Source organism: Sander vitreus, chromosome 20 (genome assembly GCF_031162955.1).
Source record: "Sander vitreus isolate 19-12246 chromosome 20, sanVit1, whole genome shotgun sequence".
NCBI lineage: Eukaryota > Metazoa > Chordata > Actinopteri > Perciformes > Percidae > Sander > Sander vitreus.
This window is the reverse complement of record NC_135874.1, coordinates 25,985,892-25,999,665: the sequence shown is the minus strand read 5'-3', so window position 1 is coordinate 25,999,665 and position 13,774 is coordinate 25,985,892. Positions and strand designations below refer to the sequence as shown.

Here is a 13,774-nt window from a genome sequence, read left to right as displayed (position 1 = left end):
ACTGTACTGCATGAATACCATGATTACCAATCAATGACATTCATACTAACTAAACCCATTCCTTACTATTCTCACTACTTCACCTTCTTCTTACACAATTCCAGCCGGCAATCCAGTGTAGCGTCAGCCTTTCAGCATACAGCATTCACACCGCAATTTCTTTTCTCTCTAGTTTTGAATGTTGTTCATTTAGGCATGAAATTACAAGCTAAATAGGACTGGGCAGAAATAGTATAAAGTAAAAATTGAAATAATAGAAATAGTCACATGCTGTGGTTCTCCTAAACACACGAACACAGAGCTGAATGTGAGCACCGTGGATGAAGCATGTAATTAATGCCTTTTAAGCTTAATTCTGCTTTATTACAATGGGGTATTAGTTCAGACAGGTTGTCAATGTCACGCTTCCATTTTAGCCAACGAACATTATGTTAGCTAGTTCACACACAGCATACATTACATCCTCTTTTTAAAAAATAAAACAGTCTGTTGTAGATCTATTATGTTTTTTTCTGTCACTGGTTAGTAGGGTCTTTCTCCTGTCTCTCCCAGATTACCACAAAGTTGCACACTCTCCCATCTCGTAAAATACGGACCCTTGGTCAGGTGCCTTTGTCGTTGGTATTGACGCTAAAAGTCTCCTTTAGCGTCATATCTAAACGCTCTTTATCTAAACGCGCTTGGTCGGGACTATTGCCGTCCCTTTTGACGCAGATATGTTAAGGAAAAGCTCGTGGGTGGGCTTACGTTTCCGTGTCTCGCGGGAAGAACGGGACGGTTGGGTTTAGGAAAAGGTCGTGGGTGGGCTTACGCTTCCGTGACACGTGGGAATAACGGGCCGGTTAAAGAAGAAAGCGGCTTCCGTGACACACGGCAATAACGGGACGGTTAAAGACACACGTGGGACACGAACCCCGGTCTCCTGGGTGAAAGTCCTGTGTTTTGACCCATCCAGTGAGAACGGGCTGGTTGATCAACGCAATAAGAAATGGTTTAAAGACAGACTCATCGTCACACGGAGGTCCGAACTATCTGTGGTTTCTGCTGTGCTTATTTTCTGTACTGCGTCGCTTTGCTAGCGTCTTTGATAAACCAAATCTAACGTTACAAACAACGACATCTCACCGCCGGTCGGACTGACTGTTAGTCAGTAGTTTTGGGTGTTATTTTTTTCAGTCTGTGGCCTAACAGGTAAAAGTATCTCTGCGATTGTTGTACAACATGTGGTAACACTTTACTTGAAGGTATTTACATAGGAGTGACTTGACACTATCATGAACACATGACACATGAACCCTAACCATAACCATAACCCTAACTTGTCATGACAAAAACCGAATGACACTTACTAAAAGAAGCTTTACGTCATAAACGTTTATGACTTGTTTATGACACGTTCATGACAGTGTCATGTCACTCTTACGTAGATACCTTCAAGTAAAGTGTAAACCAACATGTTAGTCAAAGTGTTGACATATGACAGCATCAAACATGCATTTCAGATGAATGAAATGAGAGTGTATCTAGTTGGTCCACATTCCTGTTTGCTCAGCGCTGTTTAATTGTATTTATGGAATGCAGGGGTTTTCTACCCGGAAGTTATTGTTTACAGACATTGTGATTGGGTCCATACAATCAAACTACTTTTCTTTCCATGAATAATAGCTCATTGGCTGTTTGTACAGGAATCATCGCATAAAGTAAAGGAAGTAATGATACTATATGCATTTAGGATAAGAGATCAGATACTGGCTTTCAAAAAATATGATGTTGACATTTTCAATTCACACTATGTTTAAATGAATCTTCCTATTCTTCTGGCTTTCTGGCAGTCATCATCTCCCCCTAAAATCCTCTTCTTTCTCATAGTTCTTTTTCCCCACATCTTCTTGCTCTGTTCTTCAATCTGCTGTCTGGATCTAAAGCCTAAAAACAGAATGTGAGAAAGACTTTCATCTGCGGACAGTAAACTATTTACTGTACATCTAACTTTTTGTTTTCCCATCGCATGATGAATTTATGGTCCCAGTTTGAAGTACTGGTTGATTGTAAGTTGTACATGTTGGTATGTCCTGTGTGGAGCTGCTGGTTAAAGTGATCTGTCCGACTGAAATATGGCTTCTGTTACAAGATGTCTTTTGAGTAAATAGTTGAGAGGCTGATACGCGACACGAGTGCGAGTGTTTGTGCAGGGCTCCAGTAATGGCTAACAGGCTGCAAACCACACGTCCTCCTACACAGAGAACACTATTGAGGAAAACAACGCTGAAAGACTTTTCGTGTTTGCCTACAACACGACTTTTGTAATATTACTTACTTACTTACTCCTCTTCATCCCCTATGGGACATACGGCTTCAATGAGCACTTTCCATTGCATTGGGTCCCTGGCAGCATGTTGGACCTCTCTCCATGACAGGTTCATCTGTTCCAGCTCTTGTGTCACAGCTCTGCGCCAGGTGGTTTTGGGCCTCCCAGTTTTTCTTTTGCCAGGTGGTGTCCATCTTAAGGCGACTTTTGTGATGCGGTCCTGCTCCATCCTCAACACATGTCCTAGCCATCTCAGGCGTCTGTGCGGAATCTCCTTGGCGATGCTCCGGCTTCCCGTTTTTTTATACAGTTTATTGTTGGAGATCTTATTAGGCCAAAAGATCTGGCATATTCATCGGAGGCATCCATTATGGAACACTTTCATTCTCCTCATGTCTGTTTTGACAACTCGCCAGCTCTCTGAACCGTACAGCAGAACAGACTTTACACTGCAGTTATATAGGAGCATATTCGTTTTAAGGCTGTATTTTGTAATATACACTTTTTAAAACCTTAACTACAACACACCAAGGAGCAGGCCCGCAAAGAAGTCAACGAGATACGCTGGATCTGCTCACGGCACACAAGGAGGCTGTCCCTTCCGATGACCGACGCCAGCAGGCCGGCTCCAGGACCAACACATTCTCATTCCCATCCCGTCAAAAAGCGACGCTTGGTCAGTTGCCTTTGGCGGTTGTTATTGACGCTAAAAGTCTCCTTTAGTGTCATATTTAGACATGCAGAAACACACATTTGGAGACCAGAATGGCACTGGACCAGATTGACATTCTCCTCCTGTGATAGAAACAATCACTCATGGTCATGGTGAGCCACTAAATTACCTGGTGCTTGTGTAGGTGGGAAACAGTTTGCCTACTCCCAATAACATATCCACTTTACAGACACAAGGTCAGCCAGCATGAAAACATTTCAGCATTTTGCATTGAGTGTTTGTTTTCAGAATGTTATTCTTGAGAAAGCATCTGAACTAGCACTTCTTCAATAGTAACATATGGAAACTCTCAGGCTAAGCCACGTCATTACTCAACACAAGGAGATAATGAGGCTTCAAAATGAAGACTTGGACTTTCACAATAAACAAAACCATGCCTTGTTTCCCTGACTGATATGATATGAAATTCCTATCATATCACTTGTGGTCTGATCTCGCATTGCTAGACCTATATCCACAGCCAGCGCTGGAGTATGGTCTGGCTGCACCAGTTAACATTCTGCTATAGGGGAAAAAACGCTTGGCTTGTTTTTATTTCTTTAAACCAATCACAGTCGTCCTAGGATGCAGCGAATGGTGTCCTTGCAAAATAGATAGTGGAGATAGCGGAGGGGTAGGAGAATGTCAGGCGGTGCTCTGCTCCGCACGGTGCTCTGCTCCGCACGGTGCTCTGCTTGGAGTTCCACATGGTGCTCCGCTCCACATGGTGCTCCGCACGGTGCTCTGCTCCGCACGGTGCTCTGCTTGGAGTTCCACATGGTGCTCCGCTCCACATGGTGCTCCGCACGGTGCTCTGCTCCGCACGGTGCTCTGCTTGGAGTTCCACATGGTGCTCCGCTCCACATGGTGCTCCGCATGGTGCTCTGCATGGTGCTCCACTCCGCAAGGTGCTTCGCTCCGCATGGTCATCCGCATGCTGCTCCATCGTATCAGCGGTAGTTGGGGTTTCAGTTGCCCGAGAATAGGTGACTTTGAGCCGGTTACAGAGCACTGTGAGCTGCTGGTCGTTTTGGTAGACATTACGGTTAAGTTTAGACGACTAAAAGTGAGCATTATGCGGCGACAAAAGTTACGTTTAGGCACCGAAACGATTAGTTAAGTTTAGGAAAATGATCGTGGTTTGGATTAAAACACTCCCAAGGAAAACGCATTTCCCTGGGAAGCAAACTCCGCTCCCTGGCTTGAAAGTCCTGTGTTTTAACATTCATCAATCCACCCCGACCTCCTCCCAATTGTGGCCAGCCGCGTTCTAATAAAGCAGCAATCAAAACAACAAAAAGTGGAATTCTTCCAAATTACAGTGCTTAACTTTTCGTAGCTTTTGGAACGTACGGTTCATGACAACAGGCTGACATGGGTCTGAAAAAACGTGAATAAGTCAGATGCTGAAACGCTACAGACCTCAAGCTGTACAGGACGTGTCCGTCAGGAAAGACACGGAGCATGATGTTATCAGTGGTGGTGTCGTGGATGAAGGACCTCTTAGAGTGAACAAAGAAGACATCAGGGACCCAGATCTTCTTCACCAGACGGCCATCAAACGTCATGCTCTTGTTGGTGCTGCTGGTGAAGGACAGGCGCTCATCCTTCCAGTAGTGTCGCAGGTACAGAGTCATGGTGAAGTCCTGGAGGAATTAAAGGAGAGAAGGCTGATGTTTATCAGTCTATAAAACATTACGTTTTTAGTCTGGGAACGTGGTATCCTTTTGTGAAATCCAATGACTTTAAGTCAAAGACCCAATGAAATGTAATGGTGCATGTATGGTCCACCATAAATTGATGCAGAAAAGGCCGAAATGGGTGCATAAAAATTCACCAGAATGCAGGGAATTAAGTATTAAATGCTCAATATTTCCTGGGGGAGGACCCTTCACTTTATAGTCATGGTGAAGTGCTGGTGGAATTACAGGGAAGAAGGATGATGTCCATCGGCCTACACCCCTAAAACTACCTTTTTTTTTTCCTAAAACATCTCACGACATGAACACATCACCTCCCTATCTGAACCCCCCCACACACACACACACACACACACTCCCCATCACCACCTCCCTATACAAAATTTAAGACAAGATGAAACAACAGCCACGACATCCAAAACAATAAAATAACAAAATAGACAACAAACTGTAAACCAAATAAATATTTTATGTATATATAATAACACCATGAGCACATAACATATGTCTCTCCAGAGTGCACGGCCTCCTAGGATCCCTCCAGAAAGCTCAGGTACTTTCCCCATTTTTTTGTGTAAACACTCAATCTTCCAAACTGTTTGTATGACATTTTTTCAAATGCTGCTACTCGAGCCATCCCGCAAGCCCACTCTTGGATTTAAGGCACCACTTCGTTCCCCCATACTCTTAGCAGAATTCCGTCAGGCTATCATTAAACTGGTTTGGACCCATTTATGTTTTTGGTCTATGAATGTGCTATCCTTTCATCAAAACCAATGACTTAAAGGTCCTATTACATGCTGCTTTTTTGATGTTTTTATATAGACCTTAGTGGTCCCCTAATACTGTATCTGAAGTCTCTTTTATATAGGCCTTAGTGGTCCCCTAATACTGTATCTGAAGTCTCTTTTATATAGACCTTAGTGGTCCCCTAATACTGTATCTGAAGTCTCTTTTATATAGACCTTAGTGGTCCCCTAATACTGTATCTGAAGTCTCTTTTATATAGACCTTAGTGGTCTCCTAATACTGTATCTGAAGTCTCTTTTATATAGACCTTAGTGGTCCCCTAATACTGTATCTGAAGTCTCTTTTATATAGGCCTTAGTGGTCCCCTAATACTGTATCTGAAGTCTCTTTTATATAGACCTTAGTGGTCCCCTAATACTGTATCTGAAGTCTCTTTTATATAGACCTTAGTGGTCCCCCTAATACTGTATCTGAAGTCTCTTTTATATAGACCTTAGTGGTCTCCCTAATACTGTATCTGAAGTCTCTTTTATATAGACCTTAGTGGTCCCCCTAATACTGTATCTGAAGTCTCTTTTATATAGACCTTAGTGGTCCCCTAATACTGTATCTGAAGTCTCTTTTATATAGACCTTAGTGGTCCCCTAATACTGTATCTGAAGTCTCTTTTATATAGACCTTAGTGGTCCTCTAATACTGTATCTGAAGTCTCTTTCCCGAAATTCAGCCTTGGTGCAGAATTACAGCCACTAGAGCCAGTCCCACAATGAGCTTTCCTTAGGATGTACCATTTCTGTGTCTGTAGCTTTAAATGCTATTGAGGAGGAGAGAGGGGGGGCAAGGTGGAGGGTGGGGGTGTGGCCTTGACCAACTGCCACTTCGCTTGTTTGCAAGCCATGATGTCTCTCTCTCTCATGGGTGGGCCAAATTCTCTGGGCGGGCAAAGCAGAAAAAGGGGAGGTAACCTTTCCAATGTATGATGTCATGAGGAGCAGATTCCAGATCGGCCCATCTGAGCTTTCATTTTCTCAAAGGCAGAGCAGGATACCCAGGGCTTGGTTTACACCTATCACCATTTCTAGCCACTCGGGGACCATAGGCAGGCTGGGGGAACTCACTGGAAAAATCCTCATAAAGTGACATTTTCATGCCATGGGACCTTTAAATACCCAGTGAAATGAAGTGGTGCAAAAATACATGGGTCGAAATGGGTGCATAAAGATTCACCAATGAAGAGTTTAAAGTGCCCATATTATGAAAAAAACACTTTTTCTGGGATTTGGGGTGTTCTTCTGTGTCTCTGGTGCTTCCACACGCATACAAACTTTTTAAAAAATCCATCCATGCTGTTTTGAGTGAGATACGGTTTCTGAATGTGTCCTGCCTTCAGTCTCCGGGTGAGCTGTTCAAAATCGGCACGAGCATGGCATAGCCACAAGCTGTTAGCATCGCTAGCTGTGCATAGCGTTAGCATGCTAACGCTAATGCTAATGCTAACGCTAGCATGCTACCTCATTCTCAATAGCAAAGCACTGCTACAACACACACTAGTTCACCATAATCTACAAAAGAACTACTTCCAACAAAAATATGGTGTTTTTTGAAAATTAAACCATGTAAACCTATTCTGGTACAACCTTAAAATACAGTTATGAACCTGAAAATGAGCATAATATGGGCACTTTAATGCTTAATATTTCCTAGGGGAGGACCCTACACTTTATATATGTCCCTACCAATGTTGAATCGAAACCCACGCCCTCTGAGAAACATGACTGACAGGAGCTGAACAACCAGGGAAATCTGGCTGCTGTGGCCATCAAAAAGCAGCATCAGTTGGGGAAAGACTGGCTGCTCTTTAACTGTTTCTGGTCTTCAGTTGTCAACATTTAATTAGATTGTCTTACTTTCCTGTTTCCCTTCTCGTGTTACAGTTATTCTGCCCAACTGACAACTTCCCAAGCGACAAAAATGGGGCTCTCAGGCTCAGAGAACCATTTCCATTAAAGAAAACAACAACAACCCTGTTGTAAGTTGCATGGGGTGAAGTCACATTTAAAAAAAAAAAAAAAAGGAATACACTGTCTTCACAACCATATCTGCTGATAATTTTATACTCCTCATTGCATTGGAAGAAACAGTATAGGGCCGACTGTGCATGAATACTGTATAGGATCATTCAACAAGTTGTTTTACACTGATTTGCTTTTTCAATCATTCCAAAAGATGAACCAAAAATTCTTAATATTGGCCCTGACAGTAAAAAATATGTTGTGTATAATCTAGGCTACCTAAGAGCTTGCGCTCTTTCTGTGCACAGCTCCGCCCTGGGACGCTACCATTACTTATTGAATAGGAACTGAGGAAGATCAAAGAATGTGTCCTTACTGTGATCTTGGGGAAGGAGAGAGAGTAAATCATTTTTTATATGTACTGCCCATTCTATAATGATCTAAGAAAAATACTATTTGATGAAGGACCACCTCAGGTAGGAATGTTCCAGGATAGTGATATAATCAAAAAGCTTTTTGATAACCACATATTTGCCATATCTAATTATATACATAAAGCCTGGAACAGAAGAAAACACACAACTTATGCACAGTAGTGGGCTTATATAGTAGATCTTGCAGAGCATCATTTTGCCTAGTGTATGAATGTCCAAGCACACTTATGTAAGCACACAGTGGGCCCTATTTTACCAATCTAAGTACACGGCATTCACACAATTGCACACAAAATGGATGAGCTACAAATACACACGGAACTGCTGCGTGATGTTTATCACCGAAGCCAGGCTGAACCCACTCATCCCGGACGGCAGCTAGCAGCTAGCAGGGCAAAACAGGCTAGGTGAATTTAAACAATGTCTGAGTTGAAAACGCATCTTGTTGTCACGTAAGGGCCCTGTTCATGTTGAAGAGACATTTTAATTGCATTTTGTGTCTGTTAAGAGGCACAAAGGCACTCGTTAGAACATGCCCCCACAACTGCCGTTTTAACTAAGTGGTAGCTCTAGACGTAGCTGCAGCAACTACAGTTTGTATCTATCGACAGTACTCGCATATTTACAGCGCTCAAGATTAACGTAAAAATTGTTCGGAGTTCTCCTTTAAGGGCACTGCTAATGGGGATCTAATTTAATTGAACTAAACTTTTAATGTCTTTCCACCAGATGGCAATTTGTTATACAACAGAATTGATTTTTGAGATTGTACTTATTACTTATAAAGCACATCACTGCCCCAGATACATATCAACCTGCAACACAGAGATCCTCAGGCAAGAACCTGCTGGCTATACCCATGGCTACGTTTACCATAATATCTATGCGGCATGTGTAGCAAAAATAGCAAATTATCACATCAGCAGCGGCTTCAGTGCTCCGTCTGGGTCTACCCAGAATGTGTTCAGGCACAGTATTGAGTGTAGGTCACCTGCAGTGTTTATGCAGCAGTCAGAGCCCAACACACAATCCACTGTAGTTACGCATGTGAAAATTATAAAACTGGATTTGAAGCATAACAAATGCTTCTGTTAGCAATTTTATATTAGTTTATTTTTACATTGTATATACTTACATTAAAAAAAAAAATTGTCATTTCATTTTAACCCGAATAACATGTACATGTGTGTACATATGTACACTGTGAACCTTTGATGTAAATTTACAGTATCTTACTGTTTTAATGTTATACTGGATCATACTGTAAATGGCAATGAATTCTGGGAGAAAATAATAACATTACAGCTCTATCTGCAAATGTTACAGATTACAGGTATTTACTGTTAATACCAATGCATCTAAAAAATAAAATAAAGGAAAAGGCGGGACTTACACTGCTGCCAGTATATTACTGTAAATTAAAATAATACAGTAAGAAACTATGTCTATTTACAGTAAAATAGCTAGTAGTTTCCTGACCAAGCTGCTGTTGTTTTACAGTGAAAAGTTTTACAGTGATGTGGGTATGAAACTGTATATTTAGTTCAGTTTAATTAGTTTATTGAACATAAAAAAGAAAAGAAAAGAAAATTAAAGATAAATAACATTTCAGTACAGGCAAGAAAACAAACAAAAACAAAATCCTCAGCAAATATCTTTCAAAATTGTTGTAAATGATTCAAATAAGGATTTGATTATGTACTCTACTGCATATGTATTTCACATATGTTTCTCTCATACTGTGACATGCATCATCTTTAATATTCTGTCACATGATAAACAGCTGTGGATAAATACAGGTTTTCTTACCATATCAACCTCAGAGATGCTGTCCAAGCTCTCCACCTGAACGTCCACTCCAACAGGGATGGCAGGCCCTGCCAAACAAAGGAATATCATGAGCAAATAGATGTGAACGTACACTGCAGGCGGTGCCACCCCGCTGGTTTATGAGAAAACTTTCTGAATGTCACCAGTTGGCTGCCTTCCTCTGCTCAGTTTAGAGTTGAGTGTTTTAGTCAGGGGTGGAAGTAACAAATTGCATTTACTCTCGTTATTGTAAAGTTGTTTTTCTGTGTATTGAAGTAAGTCAGGGACTGTCCTAAACGTTCATTATTCATTTCCAACTGTATCCTTAACGGCTACCAGAGGTGGGGGACTCAAGTCGCACAACTTGACTTGAGATAAATGACTCGACTTGACTTTGACTTGGTATTCAAGACTTGAGACTTGACAGATGACTTGAAAGGACTTGACTTTTCATTAATGTAATAGCCAAGTCCGTATTCTTTTTTTCAAGGTATTGAGAAGTTAGGCTACTATTTGTTATCGGAACATCTTTATGCTATACGCGCCACCCTGGCATGTTGCTAGGCAACCTTCCAGAGCGTGGCAGACCAGCAGAGACAAACGTAGGAGGCAGCCGTCATGGAAGGGATTATGCCTAAAATAGTGAAATTCGGATTTAAGGAGTTTGTAGTCGATGCTCGTTGTAAAAAAAGAACAGCGGCGTGCAAGGATTACAACTCCAAAATTACTGACACCAGAAAGCAACACAAGCAAAGGTAGGTGAATGTGTCTTTTAGCAAACGTTAACGTTTGCTAAAAGACACATTCACCTACCTTTGTATGACTTGACTTTTGACTTACTGGACTTATAGCAGGTACTCGACTTGACTTGCTTGATTCTCACCACAGTGACTTGAGACTTGCTTGCGACTTAAAGGTTAAGACTTGTGACTTGCACATGTGTGACTTACTCCCCCCTCTGACAGTTACACAATTTGTATTTACATTCAGTTACAATCACTTCTCCCTGTGACACATTAATGTGAGTTATAGTGACCTAGTGTTCACCATTCAGTGAATGGTATTGGTAATGAAACGCAATTACTTCCTCGTGAACTCACGCTGACGTTTGGCACATTTTCTCAGTGTGATTTAACTTGTGTGGAGTCCAGGAATTCACAGCTGTCTCACTTTTAAACAGTGTGCGAACAAGAGATCACAACACATTACGCAAATCCACAGGAAGTGAAGCAGTAACCCCAAACTGAATGCTGTTTAAAAGTTAATCCTTGTATTGTCTTCCATTGGACTATGCACTTGTGACCCAGATAATGTAATAACACAGGTACATAGCCTATTAAGTAAACCACGCCTTGAAACTATAGTGCGTAGTTTCTGTCACCCCCATGAGGAATTCTAAGTAATGACAACAACACTGTCAACATGACACAAGCCTTATGTGATCATGCACCACCCCCACCCCTCCTCCACGCAGTTGCTAGTAGCCAAGGAGGACACGGAGGATTAAAAAAAACATGATGGACTCTTCAGAAGAGGTCATTATCCTCACTCGAGTTTCTGCATGCGAAAGTCGCCGGACGCCACAATTCTCTGAACACAGTCATACTGAGAAATACAGAGAGAGTTGTGTGAAGCTGATAGTCTTAATTAGCTTTGTAGCAACTCATTAAATGAACATAAAACTGACAATTATCATCAACAGTCATACCCCTTAGGACCTTAGCTAATGTAAGCAATTAATTAGAGTTAAACAAAGAAATTGCGAGTAGACAATTATGTAATAATTGGTACAGGCCTAGTGTGATATCTCTTTAACATCTCTGTCATGACCTCTAACCCTTACATAAAGATATCAGCATGGCATATGACCCTCTCACGTATCACCAGAAAGCATGCACACACACTGCATAGATCCAGCTAAAGTGGAGGGAACATTTACAGCCGATTTGAACCACTTTGCATCACTTATTAATACAGTCTACAATCCAAAGAGATTAGCGGAGATGCTAAACGCTAGATTAGAGCCTTCAAAGCTCTTCAGATAAGGGGCTGTGGAGTGATCTACGTTTGGGATTATTCTTCACTCACTGGGACAATGCCATCAAGTGTGGTGCACTTCTTTGTCACATTAGGCATACATGGCTTGATGCTCTCACAGCCTGGTTTTAGAGCTCTGGTTTTAGAGATCTACTAAACCAACTCCCTACGGAGCTACAGCCACCCCTAAACACTCCCATAGGTTATACAGGTATACAGCTTATATAGGTTACACTGTATATGTATATGAAAAAAGTGTTTGCTCAAGGATAATGAACGTTAACAGAGCTGCCAACCCTTACTAAATGCATGTCAGCGACATTTAACTTAATAATTGCTTGTTTTTTAAATGTGGCCCATGGCATCAATTCTCGATTGAAAGCGTGTTCTAATGCCCAACAACTGCATTTGATTTTTTATTTTTTTTTACTTTGTAAACATCACGTTCAGCGTCCCGCTGCAGCCGTTTCACAACGTTAACGAGGTGTTTAAAACCATGAGGTTATGTTCTCTGGTTTAGGTATGAGGACAGTAAACGCTTCTGTTGGGCGTATTAGAGGGGAGGAATAAACAACCTATATCGGTGTATGGTTTGTTGCAGCCAACACAGTTGAGCAGCAGCCACATCTCCCTGACCTGCCTTCATCGGTGAAAGCCAGGTATAGTGTTTGCCCTAAGCCTCAGTATTGTTTGTCACCACTATAACAGTAAACCATCTCCATACAGCCACCCTAATTTAGGCAATTGCCCACCATTAAGCTTATTAACTTAACAACAAATAAGTTAGTCTGGCGTAACATAGTTTTGTCAATGAAAACAAGTGGACTCCGGGAGGGTAGTTCCTTTGTCAGGCAACAAAGGAACTGGAAATAAATATGCATTATGTAGTAAATAGTCCACACAATCATATTTGGATCAGAAATGTTAATTTTCATCAACTTTGCAAAGTGTGTGTTCACTGTGGGTAGCATTTGACTGTTTGTGTAAATCGTTATGCATGGTATTCACCAAAATACTTATGTTATTTCCACCTAATACCAATATTGAGCAGTACGAACATGGGAGTGCATTTGAGTTTCCTTGCCCCCTAGGCTGTGTGTGTGTGTGTGTGTGTGATAAAAGAAGAGAGGGCATACAGTAGCAGCTGTGCTCATGGTGGATCTGAGAAATAACAGCCTAAGGAGATGTCCCGGGGAGACTAGGTGTGATGGAGAGGAGAGGAGACAAGGAGAGGATAGTAAAACTTAAATGTCTTTTTTCCATTCAATATCCTTGTACCTGTTTTATACTTTACGTAGTAGAGTACGTAGAATGTTAAATGTCAATGTCCTGTTTTCCATTTACATCGTGCACACAAATGGAAAATGAAATTTCAATATGATTTAATGATTTACTTTGAATATTGGCAGCCACAGACTTCCATAGTCAACAAACACATAGTTGTTTGTGATAAGGCAGACAGTCTAAAAGACATAAATAATACACTCTTTACATCTATTTCAGACAGAGGAGCTGAACAACTCATCAGTCTGGACGGACTTAATGTTGAACAACCTCCCCATATTGATGGCCAGCATCCCAACACGTCTTTATGGAGACTTGAGAATCGGCATTAGGTTGTGCTGCATTCAAGTTACTGTATTTTAAGGTGTTAATCGGCAGTGATGGGTTTGACATATTGAAATAAACTGAAAAATACTGCCAGGGACAGTTGTTAGAAAGAGAAGAAAAACACGTAGCAGCTGTTGGCAAACAGTAAGACTGAAGAATTGAAGATGATTTATTTTCTTTAAATAACTGAAACTTGATTTATTACTCGTACATCAAATTTTCCAGAAGACAAATATTACTATAAAGGACAGGTTTTGTTGTTACTCGCAAAACAAAACTGCCAGGTTTTTGAATTGTGTTCTGTGACTATGCCTATGATTATGAAAGCGGTGTGTCAGTGTTATTGATTGGGTGTTACTAACTGTCGCCTGTTCGCGTTCTTTATTGGCTGTTCTCACAAA

The 13,774-nt window shown here is 41.3% G+C and overlaps 1 protein-coding gene across 2 annotated transcripts in view; it reads right to left on the bottom strand.

The window, feature by feature from the left end:
- Positions 1-13,774, bottom strand: part of gabrr2a (gamma-aminobutyric acid type A receptor subunit rho2a) — a 49,492-nt gene that overhangs the window by 11,633 nt on the left and 24,085 nt on the right. For both annotated transcript variants that reach the window (XM_078278185.1, XM_078278186.1), the window contains exons 3-4: positions 9,726-9,793; positions 4,443-4,666 (exon numbers count right to left, since the gene is read on the bottom strand). In XM_078278185.1, the coding sequence (XP_078134311.1) occupies positions 4,443-4,666; positions 9,726-9,793 (292 nt within the window). The remainder of the gene's footprint in view (positions 1-4,442; positions 4,667-9,725; positions 9,794-13,774) is intronic.